This window comes from Leptopilina heterotoma, unplaced genomic scaffold (genome assembly GCF_015476425.1).
Source record: "Leptopilina heterotoma isolate Lh14 unplaced genomic scaffold, ASM1547642v1 Lhet_54, whole genome shotgun sequence".
Taxonomy (NCBI): domain Eukaryota; kingdom Metazoa; phylum Arthropoda; class Insecta; order Hymenoptera; family Figitidae; genus Leptopilina; species Leptopilina heterotoma.
Window position 1 is genome coordinate 5,731,704 of NW_025111118.1, and position 25,421 is coordinate 5,757,124.

Genomic DNA, 25,421 nt, shown 5'->3' on the forward strand with positions numbered 1-25,421 from the left:
CAATCAAAATCCACTAATTTTTCCATTCTCTTTGAATCAATAAAAAATTCCCTCTAGCATTTTATATTTTGAAATAGATTTTTTTAAAATCTTTTTTATTTACAATCAATTTGTTTAGAATTTAATTAATATTTATTACAATTTTCCACGATAATGATCTTATGAAAAAATTTTCCAAAAATGTGAAAAATCGACAATTTTATAACGTAAAGTCAACAATTTAGAGAAAAAAAATACTTTTGTATTCAAATTTGTTTATATTTATCTGAAAAAATTTTTAGCAACAGTTTTTTGAAGCACAATTTAAAAAAGAGACAAATACAAACTATTTTATGAATTTTTTGTATTTTTGTGCCTTGTATTTTTTTGTATTTTCGCATTTTGTATTTTTTTTGTTTTTATTTTTGAAAATTTGGATTTTTTTTTGTGTATTCTTGGTATTTTTTTGTTTGTATTTGTATGACAAGAAATTTTATTAATTTTTTTGTATTTTGTTTTTCGTATTTCTGTATTTTGTATCTTCATTTGCATTTTTTTGTATTTTTTATTTCAATTTTTGTATATTTCGTGTGTTTGTATGTATTCTTTGTAGTTTTTTTATTTGTATTGTTGTTCGTATTTGTATTAAAAACCAAAATAAAAAATTTCCCTAGTGGAAAATATTTTTTTTTCAGTCGTTAAAATTATAATCCGTTGTTAATTTTTTTTTTAATTTAAAATTTTTCGTTCAACTATACAAACAAAAAAGTACAAAAATACAAAGAATACATAAAAAAAAATACATAAAAACACAAAAATACAAATAATAGAAACATAAAAATAAAAAAAAAGTATAAAAAAAAGAAAATACAAAAAAACAAAAATTCAAAAGACGAAAATATAAAAACGAAAGTACAAAATTAAAAAACAAAAATATAAAAAATATACAAATAGACCATTGTTAAATAAATAAATAAATAGAGTAGCAAAATTGTAGTAAAAAGATGAGAAAAAAATGTTTAACCCACAGTACCATTCATAATCAATATAAAAAAAATCTCACTATAAAATAAAAAATAATTTTATCTGGAATATTTTTCAACTCCAAAATAATAATGAGAATGAACAAGTAATGTGTGAAATGTATATATTTTAGGAGAAATCCCGTCGAGAAATCAACATTGCGGATGATCATGTGATCGAACAGTTATACATATACTGTTAAGGGGATGGGGGAAGGGTTACGGAAACTTAATAAGGATCGAAGAATTATAACTGTAAAATGTAAATTCACGTATATATAAACACAATTCCTAACGATTTTATAATTCAAAAGAATTTGCCAATATAATAAAAAAAAGAAAAAAAAAATTAAATCCAACTTTGCAGAAAATATTTTGCTGAATTGATTTTAATAAATATTTTATTCACTTATTTATTTTATTTTATACTATAATGAAAAAGAAAATAAAATTATTAACTCAATTTCTAGAATGAATTGAAAGAAAAAAAAACCACTTGAATTATAAAGTGCAAATGCAGTTGCTATTTGAAATGTGTTTGATATCAAATGCAACAGGTACTTAGGAGTTTATAGCATTGTAAAGAGTGAGCAGAATTTATTATTGCTAATTTCAAATACCTGATTTAATCTTTAAAATTTATTATTGTTGTACTTTTACTTTTTGTGAGTTCCGCATTTTTTTTTTTTAACAAAAGGAAAATTTATTTCATTTTTTCAATTCATTTATTTAATATTGAATACTAAACTAGGTTATTTTTATTTTTTTTATAAAAAATTATTAATTTTATAATAAATAATTATAGAAAATTATTTTAATAAAAAAACATTAATATTAAATATTAATAATTAATATTTAATTGATAATAATAATATTTATTAATATTATTTAATTAATAATAAATAAATAATATTTATTAATATTATGTAATTAATTATAAATAAATAATATTAAAAATTATTAATTTAATAAAAAAAAAAAATTTATCGTAGAAAATAAATAAGCTCGAATTAATTTCTCTGTTAGGTAGAAATTTTCTGTTTCGATCAAGGCGAGCAGAAATTTCGAAAATCGAACGTCATCTATGTGCGCTAATCGTAAATTACATGCGCAAAGTTGGTTAGTTGTTATCTGTATAAAAATATCAATTTACAAGTACACGTGTAAGGAATGAATGGCAAATAAGCGATAATCGTGTAGTTATATCTATGTTTATGTAATCGACTGTAAACTGGAAACATTTTTCTAAAATCCAATGCGAAATTGACTATAAATGGTAAAATAATATAATAAATAAAAAGCAAACAAATTTTCTAATTAAATATATAATAATAAATGGAAAGTAATTTACTTTTACTAATACATAGTCAGTATTTTACTGTATTTTTTTTTGTAGAATACTATGAAGAAGTATAACTCGATTGTGAGAAAGAAAGTGTACATAACCTATGAGATAAAAATCTGTTCATTTTTACCCCCTTTTTCGGCGAATAGAGTAATTTTTACCACACTTTGATAGTAAAATTTAAACTGGCTGGAATTTTTATACACATTTCTTCTGCGTATTTATTTTGTTAATTTTTTTTTTTTATTTATTTCTTTCTGCGTATTTTATTTCTTCTGAGTATTTATTTTCATTTTTTTATTTATTTATTTCTGCGTATTTTATTTCTTCAGATATTTATTTACTGCTGAATAAATTCATATAGCAATAATTTACTAATAAATATGTTATTTACCAATGTTTGTTTACTTATTTATTTACTTAATTACTATACTGAAAGTAAATTTTTACTATTTTTCTTAAATTTACTTCGGTAATAGTAAAAATTTACTTATTTTTACTTAATTACTATACTGAAAGTAAATTTTTATTATTTTTTAAATTTACTTCGGTAATAGTAAAAATAATTTGCTGTGCATATAATAAAACATTTTTAAATTAAAAATTTAAGTACGTTCGATGTAAAGTTTACTCTTTTTTTTACTAAAATAATAATAATAATAATAATTTAATTGAATAGTTTTAAATTAAAAATGTAAATTAACTACATTCGAAGTCAATTTTACTTTTTTTTTTACTAAACTTTACTTCGGGAATAAAAGAAATTTAATTCGATAATAGTAAAATTTATTTTGAAAATAGTAAATAAATAAATAATACAATAAGTGGGTAAATTTTAGTAAAATTATTTTTGGAGTAAATTTTATTAATACCGAAGTAAATTTGTTTTTAAAAAATAAGTAAAATTTACTTCGGCAATAGTAAAATTTATTTTTTTGATATAATATAATATTGAACATTTTTAAATTCAAAATTTAATTAACTGCAGTTGAAGTTAAGTTTACTTTCTTTTGCTAAAATTTACTTCGGAAATAATATAAATTTAATTCGCCAATAGTAAAATTCACATCGGAAGTAGTAAATAAACAAATAAACAAACAACATAATAATTTAGCAAATTTTAGTAAAATTCACTTTGGGTAAATTTTATTAAGGCCGAAGTAAATTTTATTTTTAAAAAGTGAGTAAAATTTACTTCGAGCATAGTAAAATTTCCTTTCCAGAAGTAGTAAAAATTCCAAATAAATACTTAATTTTTTACAGAGAAATTTCTCTCTTTTTACGTAAAGTTACTGATAATTACTATATAAAAACTGATAAAATATAGAATTTTCTCTAGAATTAAATTAAATTAAATACTTTCGTTTAAATAATCTAATATTACATAAAATAACTTAAATTAAATTAATTAATGTAATTAATTAAATTTAATTAATTAATTTAATTATCAAATTAAATTTTTAATTATTAATTATTAATTAATTAGTTTATTAAATAAATTAAAATTTCTCGTTTTTTTTTACAGAAAAACGACAAGATGACGATTATATGGGCGGATTTAGTGCACAGTTACAAGGATCTTATGGACAACAGGTCCGGTAAGTAAATTTTTTCAATTTACTTGACGTGAGACGTAATTTCGATAAGTATATATACCGGTAGGAAGTTAAATAACTGTGTATATTAGGTACACTTGACCGCCTTTTACGAGTCACATATACATATAAGTCTATATAGAGTTAATAAGATTCCTTAAAATTCGCGTCATCTTTTTAAAATTTTTTTACATACGGATAACACTTATATTTACCAAATGTATTTTCGCTATTATTATTTATATATGTGCAGTTATTATTGATATTTCAAAAATTTATAATTTCAAAATATACACATTATTTTACTTGGAGATAAATATTCATTATGCGTTACTTACCAAGAAGAAGAAGAAGAAGTTTTTGGAAATATTATTTTGCACCTCTGCTCTTTCATCTGAAAAAAAAAATTGTTACAAAATTTATTTATTTGCTTTAATGAGATTTTGAATATTTATTAAATTGAAAAAATTTAATTGAATATAAATATACTCAAGGAACAATTGACGCAACAAAATTAAGAATATTTTTTATTTATTTAAAACATTTAAAATATTTAAAAAATAAATTTATATTTTTTAAAATTTTATTAACTTTTTTATACGTCTCTAGTGACGCTAACCGCGCCACTATTTTCTGGACTGAAAATACATATTTTTATTGACAACCAGAAAATAAAGAAATACCACAAATTTATTTTTTTCTTCTTCTTAATGCTTCGAGTGAAATAATGCGAATTTTTTAATACCTTTTCTTGTCGTCAGTGATAGATATAAAAATTAATTAGATATTAATCAATCGGATTTAATTCTCAAAAAAAAAAGTATTTTATTGCTTACGGCATTTCAATAAGTGATAAAAAAGTATCCTAATGTTTATAATTTTCTACTTAATAAAGCTTATTAGCATAATGTAAAGTGGGAATGTTTTTTCTTTTGCATTATAAATTACAATCAAAAGCAAATTATAAAAATTTATTTATGAAAAAAAAGTATAATAAAAATTTTATTATCCTAGAAATTGAAATTTATTAAACACTGCAATGAAATATTTGTTGTTGACGTTATTTATTGAATATTATCTAATAAAAACGTAATCGTGGAAAATTATTTAATACTTTGTTTGAAGAAAAAAATCCCCAAGCAATATTATTATAATTTTTGTAATTTTAATTCGATTTATATTAATTATGATTTAATTATCTCTGAAATATTTTATTGGAAAGACTTATTCAGTAAACTGCTTTTTAGGAGTTTTTGCCTCGGTTTTTGCTAAATTATTTTCAATAATTAAAATTAAAACTAATAATTAATTAAATAATTATTATTAATATTTATTTTATTCCATGTATGTATACCTAGAAGATTTTTACATTTTTCCCCAGCTGGTAAATTATTATTAATAATAACAATAAAATTAATAATAATTTCAATGCACAATTAATAAAAATTGGCTAAAAAAAACTTGTAAAATTAAAAATTCTTCGTTTGCAAGTTTGGCGAATTTTTATCCAAATTTTCAGTCTATTGATTATCGACCTTATTTTTGAGGTTAAACTCGCACTTGACCTATTGTTGACCTACAACTTGCAGTGTCTTTTTTCAACTCATTTTCTGCTTCTTTTAATTTCTTCTATTTTTCTCCTTTGGTCTTATAAATTTTGACTTAAATTTTGACCTAAATTTTAACGTTACTTTAACTCTTGATCTATAAAATTTTAACCAAATCTCTCAAGGTTATATAAACATCTGACGGTCTACCAAAAATATTCAATTGGAAAAAAATAATTCACAACCGATTATTATTACTATTAATATTATTAGTATCTTCTTTCTATTTTTCTTTCGTCGGCTAATAAATTTTGACTTAAATTTTGACTTAAATGTTGACCTAAATTTTGACCTAAATTTTAAAGCTATACTTTCACTCTCAATCAGTAAAATTTCAATCAAAACTTTTAATGTTATGTTCGCCATTAAATTAAGACAAAAATTTTAAATGAAACCAAAAAAAAATTTAGTTTAAAAATTAATATTACTTTAATAATCAATTAATTTCAGTTTAATACATTAATAAATAATTCAAAATCGATAATTATTATTAACAGTAGCAACAATTCGCGCGCTAAAGCGAAGCGAACGGCTAACTTTTTAGCGTAACATTAGCAATTTTAAAAATAATAGAATTTAAAAATTTGTAATTCAAATTTTTGTTCAAAACACTAAAAAAAATCAAATTTCGGAAAAATTACAAATAATTGGAGAAATTCAATTATTTTCAAGAGTGATAAAATTCTTCTTATAAAATTCAATTATCTTTCAAATTTAAAAAATAGTACGCAAACATTTAATTATTTTCATAAATAATAAAAATTTCTCAGGAATTCAATTCATCTTTAATTATTATAAAACATTCTTACAAGTTATTGAATTTAAAAAGATTTGAATTTGAATGTTTTGAAAAATTTTAATTCCTACGGAAAAATAATATTTAAATATTTATTTAAAAAAGAGTTATTGATGTTTTCGAATAATTTTGCAATTAAAGAAATTCTTAAATAAATGTAACAGAACATTTTTTTGAGTAAAATTTTTTCCTTTATTTTCTAAAAATTTAAAAAGTTTCAATTTCATTTGTCAATTAAAATTTGTAATTGACAAATAGAATAGAATGAGTAATGTTTCTTTTCCAAAAGGAAAGAATGAGTTTCTGAACAATATTTTTATTGAAAAATATAAATTATGCATAAAATATTTCCTATTTCTAAATTATAATTTTTTAAAAATTAACAATTTTCTCATATTTTTTATAAATAAAAAGGAGAAAAATTTGCATAATTTAGAAAGAGTCAAACGAAATTTGTTATAGAAAAAAGCATACACGGAGAGAGAATATATATTAAATTTTGTAAAAATATTTTCAAATTGGGGAAAAAGTGCGACAAAGCGAAATTTTGATATCAAAAAATACTAAACTTTAAAAAAACTTATATGAAATTTAGTATAATTATATTAGAATTTAATTAATATTCTTGATATTTGATATAATTATACTAAATTTCACATAAGTTTTTTTAAAGTTTAGTATTTTTTGATATCAAAATTTCGCTTTGTCGCACTTTTTCCCCAATTTGAAAATATTTTTACAAAATTTAATATATATTCTCTCTCCGTGTATAATAAACAAAATTTATTTGTTAATTATAATTTTTTTATATTTTCTAATTTCAAATATTGTTTTATTATAAATCATGAAAAAATACCTGCATTTTTTCGATCTGTCAAACAATATTTAAAAAAAAAAAAAAAAAAAAAAAACCAAAAGCATACACAAAAACTAACTTTAAAGTGTGGACAGACAGAATGAAAGAATTAAATACGAAGATTATTATAGTTAATTAAAAATATTTAATACAAATATAGTTCCGAATTATTTTCTATCAAACTATCTGAAAATTACTTCTTTTTCTTTCTTTTGAAATTAAAAAAATGATAAAGTTCGCTGTTCAATCTTCGTCTCTTTCTCTCTCTCTATATATATTTTTTGAAAAAGAAGATGAAGAAGAAGAAGGAAAAAAGTATGTCGACATTGCTGTTAAATTTCAGTGAAGTTCATGAGAGAGCGCGTCAATCTAGCCTCTCGAGTCACTCTTTTTTCTCCTTTTTTTGTTGGGATACAATGGTGTAATTAGGAACATCGCTTGCGAAGATAGTGAACAATGGCTAATACCACAATGCGAAGCTTGAAGCTACTGACGACCCGAATCAAGTGATGTCGAGAGATAAACAACGACTTTCTTTCCCCAAAACTTCAACCCTTTTCAATTGTCTCGAGAGTTTCTTGGAGCATCCTGAATCAGGTCTCTCTCTTCCTCTCTCTCTTTATGTATTGTAAAATCTCTCCTAAATTAAACAAGAACCAACATGACTATATCTATTGTTTGTCATTTCGATTTTTCAATTTTGGAAAATGACAAAATACAAAAAAAAAAGAAAAGAAAGAAACAATAAAATAAAAATAAATAGTGAAAATTAACGATCACTCCGAGTCAAGGAAAATAAAATAAAAGAAATTCAATTCTTTTTACGTTTCGGAAGCACAGCTGTCCTCTTCAGAACGAAAAAAAGAAAATTAGAAAAATTAAAATTATAAATTAAGATAGGTACATCTTTGTCGCTACGATTACAAAATGACAAATAAAATAAAAATATTAATTTTTTTACAACTAGAGAATTATTTTATTTGTACCAAATATAATAATAAATAAATAAAATAAACAAAAAAGATAAATAAATAAATAAAATTTATTTATTTTTATTTATTTCTGAGATTATTTATTGTTACTTAGTATATTATTATTTATTTGTTTTAACTAAAAAATTTTTTCGACACAAATAAAATTTTTATTTGAAACAAATTCTAAATATTCAAATAAACGAAATTTTTTATCAACATTAATATTTTCAAAATCTGTACTGACTATTATAAAATGCAAAAACAAAACTAAAATAATTTATTTTTTTTAACGTGACGCAATTAGTAAAAAAATTTTATAAACCTTGAAAAAACCTGGAAAAGTCAAGGAATTTTGATCGAAATCCTGGAAAATTGTTGTTTTCTAAAGTTATTGTGCTTATTCTTAAAATCTGATTTCACTTAAATATTTCATAAATAATTACATTTTAAAAGAGTTGCGTTTACAATTTTCATAAATAGATAAACTTCAAAAGGTTGTAATTTGAAATTTTGTAAAATTTCAATTTTCAATGAATTTAATGAAAAAAAATATTTTTAAAAAGATTAAGAATTCAAATTCTTCTGAAATTAGTTAAATTTTTTAATATATATTTAATTGATTATTAAAAATATGTAATGGATTTACAGAAGAATTTTACTTAAAAACACTAAAAGAAATTGAATTTTAAAGCAATTACAAATGATTGCAGAAATTCAATTATTTTCAAAAGTAGTAAAATTTGTCTCAGAAATTCAATTATTTTTAAAAATTTTAATAAAATTCTTGGCAAAATTTCAATTATTTTTAAAAACTTTCTTCAATTTAATGATTTATATCTACTATACTTTAATAAAATTTCACAAAAGAATTCAATTATTTAAAATAAAATTCTACGCAAACATTTAATTATTTTCATAAATAATAAAATTCTTTTTTGAATTCAATTATTTTTATAAATAATAAAACTCATCGCAGACTTTCAACTTTTTTTAATAGAATTTTAATGGAATTCCAAGAAAAATGTAATTATTTTTAAAAATTTTATTGAAATTAATCAAAGAAATTCAATTATTTTAAAAAGCTCTTTGCTATAATTTATTTATTAGAATTTAATTATTATTGGCAATAAATTTTTAATTAAATTTCTTGAAAGAATTAAGTTATTTTCAAAAATTTTAATTAAATTCTTTGTAACAATTCAATTTTTTTCAAAAGTAATATATAATTCTTCACAAAAATTCAATTATATTAAAAAATTTTAATTATCTTTATAAATAATAAAATTTTTTTCCAAAACTCAATTATTTACAAAAATTTTAATAAAATGACTCCTAAAATTTTTATTATTTTTAAAATCTTTCCTCAATTCAATGATTTTTAATTACTTTAATAAAATTTCCCAAAAGAATTGGATTATTTAAAAAAAAATTTAATAAAATTTCTCGAAAAATGAAATTATTCTTAAAAATTTGTTGATAAAATTCTTTATGAAAATTTATATTTTAAGAAACATTTAATTATTTAATAAAATATTTATTTTTGTATTAAAATAATTGAATTCTCGTAGACTTTTTTTATTAAAATATTAATTTAAAAATGAAATTTAGTTAAATATTGAGATTATTATTGAATATTGAAAGCATTAAAGCGTGAATTTTTAGAAATACTTAATTAAATTTTGAAAAGATTTCAAATTAAAATCTTTGAAAATTTGAATTTTTCATATTTTTAATTAATAATTCTGTGGAATAAATTTTTTTCACACAGTTTAATTGAATTTTTTTTTCAATTCTTTCAAGTTCTTATTTATTTCTAATAATATATATTAATTGAAGAATTTTCGAATAATCGAAATTTCGTAAAATTGAATTGTAAACAAATGGATTTGAAAATTCTCAAAGAACTTTTTAAAAAATTATTTTTAAAAAACTTGTATGTTATTGAATTTAAAATTTTTGAAAATCTTAATTTCTATGAAAAAATAATAATGTTTAAATATTTATTTAAAAATAAAGTTATTGATGTTTTCAAATAATTTTACTTTCGAAGAAATTTGTAAATAAATTTGTAGTTTAAAAATCCTGGAAAAATTCCGTTTTTCAACCTGAAAAACCTGGAAAAGTCAGGGAATTTAAATATATAGTTTTTTCTGTGTGTAACTTCAGAAAGATAGATAAATAAAATGATAAAAAAAAATTGCAAAAAATAAATAAATAGAAAAAATTCCCAAAAGTTCAATGAAGTAGAGAAAAAATTGAATGAAAATTAAAAAAAAATTGAATGAAATAAAGTTTGTAAAAATAGAAAATTATTTGATTGCAGATCCCAGGGTGAATAGTTGGGCTATGATGAACAGTCCATTTCCAACAATGGCTATTTGTCTATCGTACGCTTATTTCAGTAAAGTCGTAGGACCGAGACTGATGGAAAATAGAAAGCCCTTCGATCTACGAAGGATATTAATTTTCTACAACCTCGTACAGACTTTGTTCTCCTCATGGATATTTTACGAGGTAAGTTTCTTCACAATTTACTTTTTCATCATTTTCTTTTGTTATTGTTTATTATTTTTTTCTTTGGTAATTTATTATATTTTTGTTGCTTTTATTTTTTCTTTCGTTCATTATTATTTTTTTCAATTAAATTTTTTAGTTTTCTATCGTTATTATTAATTTTTTATTTTTGTATGTTTTTTCAATTTTAGAGACAAAAAGGAAAATCCAATTATGTGTGAAATGTATATATACCCAGTTCAATTTGTACAAATTTTCACCTGAATTGTAAATAATTTTTTTTTTCTGACGTTATAGAATATATAAATAGTATAAATTAACAATGTGATGTCAATTGTAAATTTTGCATTTTAATTTTTAATTTTTACTTTGCTATTTATGTCCATAAAGTTCAAAATGCTTAAATGAAAAATTTTTTTTTTCCAAAATTAATTTTATTTGAATTTAAATAGTATTGCATTATATAAAAAACAATTTATAAAGTTCCAAAATGTTTCATTTATTAATTTATTTTTAATTTATTTCCTATTTTAATTCTTATCCTAGTCAGAGTAATTTTTAGAAATATTTCGCTCATTTGAAAAAAAAATATTATTTTTAATTTTATTATAACAAGTTTAGAAAATATTTTTTAAAAAAATATTCATTCTTTAAAACGTTCAAAACTTTAGAAAAAATTTGTAAATAAATTTATTTATGTAAAATTTATACAAAAATATTATTTTCAATTTTATTTTAACAATTTTTGAAACTATGTAAAAAGCAAAAAATATATTCGTTCTTTTAAACATTCAAAACTTTAGGAAAAATTTATAAATTTGAAATTATAATTTATAAACTTTACATTGTAATCTAAAAATTCGACATTATTATCTCGTAAATTTACATTGCAATTTATAAATTTAATTTTGTTACAAAAAAAAAATTTGAAATTATAATTTTCAGAATTTTACATTGTAAATTAAAAGACTCAAATTGTATAATAATAGGATTATTAATTGAAAGTAATTTACATTATGTAAATTAAAATAATTTCTGCTTTAATTATACAAACCGAAATTATCTCAAATAATGTGAGTTAATTGGCTAAATTAAGTGTTAATTACCATAATTATTTAAATCAGTGTAAAAGTCTTAATTAATTTGAAATAAACTTTTAAATTCATTTCTTTTGTTCATTTTTTTTTTGTTTTTTATTTTAAAAAAAATCACGAGTAAAAATTAAAAACGAAAGAGCAAATTGTAAGAACTTTCGAGTTGTTTAACACTTTCAAATTTTAAATACAAGCTCAGTTTTCTCTACGTGCATTAACCGTAGATGGAGAGGCACCTGTTCGCGAGTAAATATTCGCGTTGATGACCCATAACACAATGGGACCGGTATTTAGAGCGCATTCGATACGTGATTAGTATGTCGTGCATGTAAAACATTACAGTTACGATTTTTTTTTCATTTAAAAAAGCACTTTTTTTTATCTTATTTACCTTTCAGTTAATAATAATTTTTTTAATTAATAGAAATCATGTATTTGAAAATTACACCCAGAGGGAAATATTTTTTTCAACTAAATATAATTTAATTTGAAACAAATATAATTTACTTGAAACAAATAAAAAAATTTTTTTGTCTCAGAGCAAATTATTTGTTTTTCAATTAAAAAATAGAAACATTCTCTCTTTTATTTTTCCTACTAAAAAATAGAAGCATTCTCTCTTTTATTTTACCTACTAAAAAATAGAAGCATTCTCTCTTTTATTTTTGTTATTAAAAAATAGAAAAATTTTCTTTTCAATTTTTGTATTAAAATAAAAAAAAATTTCTACTTTTCGTATACTATATATATATATAGAGAGAGAGAGAGAGAAAATAAAAAATTATGCTAAAAATTGAAATTTTTTTATACCTTTTCCCTTAAACTAAAGTATCTTGTTAAATTCTGAAAAATATTCATGAATTCAAAAGCAAAGTGTGAAAAATATGGGAAAACGTACAAAGGACTCAGTGTCAGAGACATTTCTAAGCAAATTTTCCTAGACGACAAAATGAGACGACAACGACGACGACGACGACGATGAACGAACAAGTTCTTAACAAAGTTTCGAAAATCTTTAAATATTTAAGGGCACAGCAGGTGGCTTCAAATAAGTACCGCGTCTTTATGAATATTCAATATCGCACTGATTCTGTTAAAAAGGTCACACAATTTTGTTTGTACCAAAAAAAAAATTTAGGCCAATATTTAGGCATTTAATAGGTAATTAAAAAAGTTAAAATAATAAATAATAAAAATATAATTAAATTAAATAAAAAATCGAACCTAAATTTTAGAATTTGAAATTCAGGAACTTTGGTAGAGTTCACTAAGTCTATAACCAACTATTTAATTAAAAAAATATTTTTCTTTTCAAATTTTTAACTGAATTAATAATAATAATAAAATAATTTTACTTTTTTCTTTTTATAATTATTATCATTTAATTATTTAATTAGGTTTCTAATTACTTAGAATTCAATATAAACTGAAAAAATGTTTTTGATTCAAATAAACGATTATTACTTGTCTATTATCAAATAAATATTTTCATCAAATTATTTATTTGTGTTAAATAATCTTTATTCAAGAAAATTATTGTTTTCTAAAGTTATTAAGTTTATTCTTGAAATCTAATTTGACTTAAATATTTCAAAATTAATTCAATTTTAAAAGAGTTGCGTTTACAATTTTCATAAACAGGTGAACTTCAAAAGAATTTAATTTGAAATTTTAGAAAATTTCAATTTTGAATGAATTAATTAAATACTAAAAATTTCACAGGAATTCTATTATTTACAAATTTTTTTTTTATAAATTTCTTCGCAATAATTCAATTATTTTCATGAAGAATAATATTTTTTTACCAGGAATTCAATTATTTTCATATATAGGTTTTCAATTATTTTCATAAATAATAAAAATCATCGCAGGATTCCAATTTTTTTTAATACAATTTTAATGAAATTTCTCGAAAAATGTAATTATTCTTAAAAATTTTATTATAATTCATCAAAAAAAAATTCAATTATTTTAAAAAGCCTTCCTATAATTTATATATTATTTTCAAAAATTTTAATGAAATTCTTTTTAACAATTCAATTTTTTTTCAAAATAATTTTAATAAAATTCTTCGTAGAATTAAATTAATTTCAATAATTTATCAAAATTCAATTATTTTTAATATCTACGTATTTCAATAAAATTTCACAAAAGAATTCAACTATTTAAAAAGCAATATATCATTAAAATTCGTCTCAAGAATTCAATTATTTTCAAAAGTAATAAAATTCTTCACAGAAATTCAATTATGGTCAAAAGTTTAAAAACATTCTCGTCAAAATTTTAATTATCTTTAAAAATAATAAAATTATTCTTCAAAATTCAATTATTTTCGAAAAATTTAATGAAATTCTTGGCAAAATTTCAATTATTTTCAAAAACTTTTCTCAATTCAATCAAATTTTTTTTTACAGAGTTTCTATTATTTTTAATGCAATTTTAATCTAATTTCTTGAAAATGGAAATTATTCTTAAAAATTTTATTAAAATTCGTTAAAAGAATTTTAATTATTTAAAAATTTGTTGATAACATTCTTTATGTGAATTTAATTTTGAGAAACATTTAAGTATTCAATAAATTATTTATTTTTGTATTTAAATAATTGAATACTCTTAGAATTTTCTAATAAAAATTGATTTAAATATGAATTTCAGTTAAAAATTTAGATAATAATTGAATATTAAACTCTAAATTTTAATTAGTAAAAATGCTTTTTAATTTGAATTAGTGACTACCTTTTTGCTTTTGAATTAGCAAATTTTACCAATAAATAGTCGTTTTTACTAATTTAATAGTAAAATTTACTAATTCAAAAGCAAAAATTCAGTCACTAATTCCAAAATAGTAAACATTTTTACTAATTAAAATTTAAAGAGAAATTATTATAGCGTGAATTTTTAGAAATAATTGAATTTTGAAAAGGTTTCGAATTATAATCTCTGAAAGTTTGAATTTTTCATAATTTTAACTGAAAATTGTGTAGATTTAATTTTTTTAAAGTTTAATGGAACTTTTTTGAAATTATTTCAAGTTTCTATTTTCTAATAAATATTTAATTGAAGAATTTCCGAATAATCGATGAAATTTCGTAAAATTGGATTGTAAACAAAAGGATTTGAAAATTTTCAAAGATATTTTTCAAAAATTATTAAAAATGAATGAATAATTAATTTAAAGGAGAATTTTAGTTAAAAATTCTAGAGAAAATAATGGAATTGAAATGAGAATAATTTTTATGAAGTTACAGTAAGAATATTCTTATAAAATATAAAATAATGATTTTATCAGTCGGTCATCTTTAATTTATTATTATAAAACATGAAGATATCGATTGCTCCGAGTCGAAGACTCGGCGTGATCGATATCTTCATGTTTTATAATAATTTTTTGAAAATTGTTTAATTTCAAAAAGGTTTGAATTTGAATCTTTTGAAGAATTTTAATTCCTATCGAAAAATAATAATGATTTAATATTTATTCAAAAAAGAAGCAATGGAACATTTTTCTGAGTAATAATTTTTAAACTGATATTCTTTAGAGTCAAGAAGTAGGAATTTTGTCTGGAATTTAATTTTGTCAGGGAGAAACAAAATTAAATTTTTGTTGGCAACAAATGTAGTTTTAGAAACCTGTAAAAATTCCGTTTTTTTAACCTGGAAAACCTGGAAAAGTCAGGGAATTTAAAATGAGCAAAAGTGGCAACCCTGATTTTGAATCAAATTTGTATCAAATAATTTTTATTCAAATAAATAAAATAGTTTTTCTTGAAATAAAATAAATAAGTACTGTAAAATTTGGTTCAAAAAATATTGTGTTAAATACAATTTGTTTGATTCAAATATATAATTTATTTGAAGAAAGTAAATATTTATTTGATAACAGAAAAGTAATCGGTTATTTGAATCAAATTCATTCTTTTTAGTGCATTCATTGAACTTTTTGTAATTTTTTAAAATTTTTCTTCTCCGGTATTTATAATCGTAAAAATATTAATTTTTTTTTGTAAACTAGTGGAAAATGATGAAGATTGTAAAATTATGATCTGATATGAGTCAACAGATAATAATCACTCTGAATTGGAATTTATCTATATATTACAAGAGAAATACAAATATTACACTCTCTCGAAATAATAAAAAAAGGAAAAAATACAATTTTTCCCAGAATACACGATATAAACTTGTATAAAAAAAATTGCAAAGTTTACTTTGTAAAAACACAAGATATTTCATTCAAATAGTGAAGCAAATCGCCTATACCATTAAAAAGAGGAAGAAGAAAAAATTATACGACACCATTTACTTTCTCACTTCATATTTATATATTAAGCAAACATTTAATTCACTTTTATATTTATATGAATATTAAGTAAATAAATATTTAATGTCTCTCACGCCAAATAAACAGAACACTGTTTTTTTTTCTGGTCATATTAATTTTTTTTTCAAGAAAAAAAAATAGGAAAAAAAAATTCATATATTTCGAAATCATCAATTGACGCCTCTATTAATTATAAATTCAAATTTAAGAGATGCTCACTATATTGGTAAATATCGAAAAAAGGAAATGACTTCTCTAAAAAATTGCAAACCTTTGTGACGTGAATTCTTTGAATGTGAGATGCTCGTTATACGGAGATTTTCTAGACGATAAATAAACGTCACAAGTTTGTCCAAACAGTCCGACAGAAAGATAAAAGGAAGTGCGTGGAATATCCTTATTCATACTCATAAATATATATTAGTGTTTTTTTTTCTTCTCCTTATTTTAAATGCGTTTTAAGAATTTTGCAAAAGTACACAAAACTCAAGTGTTAATATTCATAAAACGTTTTTTTTTCAATAAAGGGTTCTTCTCTTACAACTTCTAAAAACACTTTATAAGGTTTATTAATAATTAATTCAAATCTTTCGAGTATTTTAAAAATACTGTTAAATGCTACTCGATTCTATATTATTTTTCACTTTTTTTAAAAATTCATGAATATTTTTAAATTTACTCTAATATTATAAGCGGGTGATTGTTTACCTACTCGTTTCTTGTACCAACTTCCATGTTTCATAAATAAAAGTTTTTTAATGTTTTTAATTTTTTTTCTCTGCTGATTTTCGAACCATTTTAGGTAAAAATTATAAATTCACAAAAACTATGTAAATAAACAAATAAATAAATAATTTAAATTAGTATTTTAAATTAAATAATTAAATACCTAAATAATTAGTATTTTTTTTAGAATAGAATAGAATTTGTTACTTGATGCTACAAATTTTGTTTTACATCTCTTACAGCCTTAAACCTCTAGATGAGAAAAGTAATAATTTTATTAAAAAATATTTTATATTTAATTTTTTTCTCTTAAGTATTAAGTTTTGTTGTTAAACTTTTGACCTGAATTTTTATCCCTTTTTAGTTTTGGTCAATAAATTTAAACCTGAATTTTATTATTTTGGAGAAATTACAAATAATAAAATTGCAGAAATTCAATTATTTTCAAAAAAAAAAAATAAAATTCTTTTAAAATTCAATTATGTTCAAAATTTGAAAAAAATTCTCGTAAAAATCCCAATTATCTTTATAAATAACAAAATTCTTCTCCAAAGTTCAATTATTTTCAAAAATTTCAAAAAAATTCTTCTCCTAATTTCAATTATTTTCAAAAAATTTTCTAATTTTCAAAGATTTTCAATACCTATTATTTTAATCAAATTTCCCAAAAAGAATTTAATTATTTAAAAATTTTTTAAATAAAATTGTATGCAAACATTTAAGTATTTTCATAAATAATAAAAATTTCACAGGAATTCAATTATTATTTTCATGAAAAATAATTTAAAATTCTAGAAAATTAGAAATTACAGTAACAATATTTTTATAATATAAAATAATGATTTTATCTCTCGGGCCTTAAGTTTGACAAATTATGTAAAAAAAAATTCAAAAATATTTAAATTGCATCAAATTTTAGAAATTTTGACCAGAAATTAAAAGTAATTGTCGTTGCTGATTTTATTGGTCTAAATTTTGACCAATTGTGAGACAAAAAACCTAGAAATATTAAAATTGTGTCGAATTGCGCAAACTTTGACCTAAAATTGAAAACAATTCTCGCTGCTGACCTGTATTGACCTAAATTTTGACCAATTGTGAACCAGATAATCTAGAAATAATATCTAAAATTGTATCAAATTTTATGATTTTTCACCTAGAGTTGAAAGTAATTTTCCTTTCCGACCTATTTAGACCTTAATTTTAACAAATTATGTTAAAAAAAATTCAAAAATATAGAAATTGTATCGAATTTTGTTACTTTTGACCTGAAATTTAAAGTAATTGTCGCTGTTGACCTAATTGACTTAAATTTTGACTAATGTTCCTAAAACCCAGAAATATTATAATTGCTTCGAATTTTGCAAAGTTTGTTTGACCTAAAATTGGAAGTAATTGTCCCTTTTGACCTGAATTGACCTAAATTTTGACCAAACACATACCCTGAAAATCTAGAAATATAAAAGTTTTACCATTTAATTTCGCAAACTTTTACCTAAAATTGGAAGTAATTGTCACCTCTTATTTAATTATTATTTACTGATTTATTTATTTAAATGTCAGACCTTTATTGACCTAAATTTTGACCAAATATAAGCCAGAAAATTCAAAAATTTTAAAAATGTACCATAGAATTTTGTCATTCTCTTTTTGTTTTCTGTGTATCTTCTGATTTATAAATGCAAATTTGGTGTTCGTTACGAGCGGGAATAAATTTTTGTAGTTAAATTAAATCACAATGGGTAATTGAATTTAAATAAGATATTTTAATTAAACCAATTAGGCTTTTGATTAAATCAGTATAGAAAGAATTTCATTGAGAAATAATTGAATGCTATTACTACTGTTTCTCAATGATAAATATCCAATACAATTTTACTTGATACGAAAACGATTGACACCTTGACTTCATTAAAATATTTAAAGTTGAAGGCAATTTAAATTTTTAATTGAAATGAAATAATTTGACAAATCAACTCGTTCACATAATTTTCTCTGTGGGCAAAGGTGAAGTAATTAACTTTTACGAAAAAAAAAATTATCAATTAGTGTCGTCATTAAGTAATAAAACAATTTTTTTTCTTTAAAATTTTTTAAATATTGTTCAACGTCAATAATATAATTAACATGTTTTATTATAATTAATGTCTTCATTATTAAGATTTTAGTTTCAGTGAATTAATTTCTATCTAATATTTTCTTTTATTATTTTTATTATCTATTATTATTTATTACTTTTTTATTTATTAATTATTATTCTTTAAAAGTTAAATAAAGGAAAATGATTTATTTTTGTTATTATCATTTATTATTTTATTAATTCTTATTTATAACTCATTATTCTTCAATAGTTTCAGAAAGGAAAATTATTAATTTTTATTTAAATTTAAATAAATATTAAAAATAAAAATAATGTAGTCTTCGAAAGTGGGTATTCGATTCATTAATTTAATAAATATGGCAAAAATTTTAAAGAGTGAAAAATATTTAGAGAAAATAGAAATATTCTATTAATTTATTTATTATTTACTTATAAATATTATATTATAAAATTAATATATAATAATAATTTAATAAGTATAATTTAAAAAAAAATTTGAATTGGATTAAAATCAGAAGAAAACTATTAGAAATATTTCGAGAAGTAAAATTCCCATTTAACAAACTGTGATGAAGAAATTTTTAATTTAAATTATTACAACTAATCATTTAATTGTACAATGAAATGAAAGATTTTTCAAAATAAAAAAATTATGAATATTTCAGTACTTAATGAGCGGCTGGGCGAAAGGCTACAGTTTGCGATGTCAACCAGTCGATTACTCAAATAATCCTTTAGCTGTTAGAATGGCGAACACGTGTTGGTGGTATTACTTTAGCAAGTTCACCGAATTTTTCGACACGGTAAGCATTATAATTTATTCATAATTTAAAAATACGTATATACATAATATTTCATTTCGGATATAGAATAAAATAACAACCCATAACTCTCGTACAGTAACAACAAAAGTAAATATATGTGAAATAAAATTGACGTCAGGGAAAGTTATTTGCTTTTTAAATGGTTTTTCAATTTCACATACATGTATATGCTATTTAATATTTTAATTTTCTAAATTTCATAATATTTGAAAATCAAATATTTTTATGTTTAATCTCTTCTTTTAGTGTATTTTTTTATTTTTTCCCTAAATTCCTAAATTTTGACATATTTTTCAACTATGCTGGTTCAAAAATATTAAAATGTTTTTTCAAAAAAAAATTTGTTTCTCCGTATTAGCTTTTGAAAAAATATTTATAAAATGAGAATGTAAAAAAGTGTTGCGAAAATATGTACAAATATTTTTACTTTTCAAAAAAATGAGATAAAAAAATTTATTTACAAAACAGTTGCAAATATTTTCTTTCTATTAAAATTTGAAAATAGAAAAAAGGGGAAAAAATATTTAAATTGTGAATTTTTTTTTTTTTTTTTTTTTTAATAAACACGGGATTTTAATATATCCGACGAAAGAAAAATTCATCTATGATGCAATATATTGAAAATATGAAAGTGAGTCTAAAATTATTTGCGAAAAGGATTCCGTAGACGAGGATTTCGAGATCGTTATTGAACGTTTGAACAGAAAGTTCGAAAGTTTGCTTCCTCAAGGTTTAGCTCAAGGATCACAAGGTTTACCCTGACCGCTGATTACTACTACAACACGGATAGCATTCCATTTCCTGAAGGAATAAAAAACTGATGCTTATAGAGCAGAAAATTTCAAAATTGATTAAAAAAAAAAAAATCAGAAATTTCGTTTTTCAACCAATTGAAATTTTTTTTTCCCAAATCAATTTTTTTTTACTCCAATTATCGTCATTTTGATTTTCAAATTTAAAACAAGTTATTGGTAATTTTTCATTAAATTTATCGACTAAATCAATTCGATTGACTAATTCGGTTGAAGAAAATTTGTCTGGCAAAAATAAATTCTAGTTAACCGGAATTAAAAATTTTAGTAAAAATAAAAATGTTTAAAAATGATATTATTCAAAATAAATGTAAACTACAATTGCTAAAAATTAGAATAAAACTGAAAAACTGGGAATTTATTCAAAATCATCAAAAGTTTAAATTTTAGTAAATAATAATTATTCAAAATTATATTATTAGTTAAAATGATAAATGAATGTAAATTAAAATTACAAAAAATAAAAACACTGAAAATGAATTATAAATAATCACAAATATAAATTTTAGTTAATGAAAATTATTAAAAATTCTATTATTTTAAATAAATGTTAATTAAAATTGTAAAAAAAATGGAAAAACTGAAAATTAATTCTAAATAACAGGAAATATAAATAGTAAATAAAAATAATTGGAAATCATATAAAATTACATTATTTAAAATAATTGTAAAATTTTAAAAAGTGAAAAAAGAAAATAGAAAACTGAAAATTAATTCTAATTAACCGAAAATATACACAAAATGCGGAAAAAGATTTTTGTTAATTTGGAAAAATCAGTTTTTTGGACTCGTTTTGTTTCTTTCAAAATAAATTTTTCTTTCATAGAAAAAAGTGGTTTTGGATTAAAAGCAAAATTTCTTTGATTTAAACAAATTTTTTTTTAATTAAGCAAATGAAAATTTTTAACAACTTTTCTTTGATTTAACCAAATAAGAGAAATGTAAACAACTTTTAGTTTATTTAAACATTTTTCTTTGAATACAAAAAATTTGTTCTTTAAGTCAAAGAAATTTTATCATTGATATAGAGTCAAAGAAAAATAATTCTTTAATCGAAAAAGAGTAATTTCTTATTGAAACAAATAAATTGTTTTTGAGTCAAATTAATTTTTTTGATTCAAACAAAATTTATTTGACTCAAAGAAAGTTTATTTGACTTAAATAAATTTTTTTTGAGTCAAATCAATTTTGTTTGAATCAAAAAAATTTTCTTTAAGTCAAATAAACTTTCTTTGAGTCAAATAAATTTTGTTTGAATCAAAAAAATTTTCTTTGAGTCAAATAAACTTTTTTTCAGTCAAATAAACTTTTTTTCAGTCAAATAAATTTTCTTTGAGTCAAATAAACTTTCTTTGATTCAAATAAACTTTCTTTGAGTCAAATAAACATTCTTTGAGTCAAATAAACATTCTTTGAGTCAAATAAACATTCTTTGAATCGAAGAAAAATTAATTTTCAATCAAAGAAACAAGTACAAGTAAATAATTTCTTACATCAAGAAAACTTTTTCTCCCCGATTGTAAATTTCAATATATATTTTAAATAATTTACTCTAAAATATAAAAAAAAAATTCAAAAAAAAACAGAAAAACTGAAAATGAATTTTCTTTTCACAGTTCTTCTTCATATTAAGAAAAAAGAATCAACATGTGTCAACATTACACGTAATTCATCATGGTGTGATGCCTTTTTCCGTATGGATGGGAATGAAGTTTGCACCAGGTGGTCATAGCACATTCTTCGCTCTCTTAAATACGTTCGTTCACATTATCATGTATTTCTATTACATGGTGGCCGCTATGGGTCCAAAATACCAAAAATACATTTGGTGGAAAAAGTACCTCACGACATTGCAAATGGTAAGAATTTATTATTTATTTAATATTCTTTTCATAAACTAAATATACTATAATTGTAAGAAAAAAAAATTAAACGAAAAAAATTATCTCATTATAAATACAAACGCGCATTAAGTACCTTATGTAATAAATATCAATTCAAGAACTCTTCTCTCTTAATGTCCGATGTACTTGAAAAAAAGATCAATTATTGAATGTTGACTTTGATTTTATCGGACTAATTATATTAAGATTGAACTTGAATTGTATTATTAATGCAATCTTATCTCTTCACTCTTTTTTTTAACAAATCTCGCGTGTGAGCTCTTTAATTAAATCTCGTCGGGTGCCAATATTTTTTTATCTCTGTAGGTTGTTGTTCAATTTTTCCATATTAAATCATTTTACAAATCAAATTTCTCGTAATTTTCCATTTTTTTGTTTTGCTTTTTTTTACTTTTTTTTATTTAAAAATTCTTTTCGTATTTTTTTCCATTCACTGTTTTTTATTTTTCTAAGGTATTATTTATTTTCAAAATTTACTTTTTTGAAAACTATTTTCTTATATATATCAAGTTCGGTAATAAAAAAAGTAATTTTTATTTACTTTATTTTTCCAATTTCATTTTTTGAAAACAATTTTCTTTATTTTTTTTTTATTATTTTTTTGAAAGCAATTTTCTTGTAAAAAGTTTGGCAATAAAGAAGAAAGTAATTTGACCTTTACATAGAAAAGATGAAAATTTTTCCTCAAAAGAAAAAAAAAAAAAAAAGAAAGAAAAGAATAATAATTAAAAAAAATAACGTTGCATTTTCGTTGGAATGTCGATGTGACCAATGGAGTTTCAATATTATGCAAATTGACATAAAAATAGAAAGTGATAGGCTCATTATTACACAACCAAGAATGGGGAAAAATAATTTCATAACATCTTCCCGGGAGGAGATCGCATTTTTATAACATTGCCTTAAAGGCGGCATTTGCTCTCTCGTTTACTTTGAGAGTATGGTTTAAACGAGAGCCGGGAATTCCCCGTTGAGATGTTTTGCGTTACGATATCATTTTACAGCCTCTTCTTTAACTATATATACATGTATAACTTTCACTTTCGATGGACACCTCAATTAGAGTCCGTTTCGAGGGCAGGAAAATCGCTCATATGCTCTTCACCTCCTCACAAATTTTTACATAACATCATTGTATTATTAGCAGGGAAAATATTATTTATCTCAATGACCACAAATCAGAGCAGAAAGAAATTTTTCCAAAAGGAAAAAAAATGGTATTTGATAAAATATTTTTTTTTTTTAAATATTAACTAGAACTAATATTAACTATTATTAACTCCAATTGTCGCATTTCCATAATACATATTTTAGTTCATTGAAGATTATATGCTTAAATTAACTCCAATAAGAATTACTGTTCTATTCCTTTTAAATTTAATAAAACTCCTAAAATAGGTAAAAAAACATTTAAAATATTTAATTGAGAATTTCTATTCAGCTGTTTAAATTTCCCGCGCAATTATCTGCTTTAGACAGCAGACTTCGCACTCAATAATTAATTTTAAACAAGTAGCTTTCAAAATAAAAAAAAGTAGTAAAAAGATTGCTATCGAAAAATTAAACTTGACGGACAAAAAAACTAATCTTAATTTTCATAAAAAAAATTTATTTTTTTCTTATCCTGCTAATAAATTGAATTTCTACAACGAATTTTATTATTCATGAAAGAATTTAAATATTTATAAGAATAATTTAATTTTTGCGAAGAATTTTATTAAATTAAATTCTTACGAGGATTTTTACAAAAAAATTTTTAAATTATTGAATTCTGTTTGAAAATTTTGTGAAAATAGTAGATATTGAAAATCATTGAACTGCGAAAAGTTTTTAAAAATAATTAAATTTTACAAAGAATTCTATTAAAACTTTTGACAATAATTAAATGTCTAAGTGGTATTTTATTAAGTTTTTTTGAAAATATTTGAATTTCTAAAAAGCATTTTATTATTTATAAAAATAATTGAATTCTTGCGAACGATTTTATTAGAATTTTTTCAAATAAATAAATTTCCAAGAAGAAATTTATTACTTTTAAAAATAATTGAATTCTTGTGATGAATATTGTTAATTATAAAGATAATTGAATTTGCAAAGAATTTTATTAAAATGCCTCAAAATAATTGAATTTTCAGGAATAATTTTGTTATTTATCTATATAATTAAATTCTTTCGAAGAATTATTTATGTAAATAATTGAATTCTTGGGAAAAATTTTATTAAAATCTAAAAGAACAATAAATTGAATTATTTCAAAGAAATTTAATTAAAAATTGTATTTAAATTAATTGATTTCTTTCGAACAATTTTATTAAAATATTTGAAAATAATTGAATTCCTGTGAAAAATTATAATATTTTTGTAAATAAAAATTGAATTCTTCCAAAGAATTTTAAACAAACATTTTTTTAAATAATTGATTTTTGCGAGGAATTTAAAATTAAATGTTTAATAACAATTACATTTTTTTAAGCAATTCCTGTAAAATTGTATTAAGAATAATTGAAATTCTACGATGAATTGTATTATTTTAAAAAATAATTGAATAGTTGCTAAGAATTGTATAATAAAATTTAAATACTTGATTTCTTTCGACTAATTTTATGCAAATTCAAATTTAAATAATTAAATTCCTGAGAAATTTTTATTATTCATGAAAAAAAATAAGATTCTTACGAAGATTTTTACAAAAATTTTTTTAAATAATTTAATTATTTTTAAAAATAATTGAATTCCTAAAAAGAATTTTATTATTTATGAAAATAATTGAATTCTTGCAAAAATTTTATTAGAATTTTAAATTTTCTTAAATAATTGAATTTCCAAGAAGAAGTTTATTATTTTTAAGAATAATTGAATTCTTGTGGTGAATATTGTTATTTTTTGGAAATAATTGAATTTTGCAAAGAATTTTATTAAAATGCCTCAAAATAATTGAATTTTTGGGAATA

The 25,421-nt window shown here is 20.7% G+C and overlaps 1 protein-coding gene across 2 annotated transcripts in view; it reads left to right on the forward strand.

Annotated features, from left to right (window-relative positions):
* The window catches only part of LOC122508541 (elongation of very long chain fatty acids protein AAEL008004-like), a 46,340-nt gene that overhangs the window by 18,080 nt on the left and 2,839 nt on the right, over positions 1-25,421 (forward strand). For both annotated transcript variants that reach the window (XM_043621959.1, XM_043621958.1), the window contains exons 2-5: positions 3,872-3,944; positions 10,498-10,688; positions 19,596-19,733; positions 22,183-22,425. In XM_043621959.1, coding sequence (XP_043477894.1) covers positions 3,884-3,944; positions 10,498-10,688; positions 19,596-19,733; positions 22,183-22,425 — 633 coding nt within the window. In that variant the 5' untranslated portion in view covers positions 3,872-3,883. The remainder of the gene's footprint in view (positions 1-3,871; positions 3,945-10,497; positions 10,689-19,595; positions 19,734-22,182; positions 22,426-25,421) is intronic.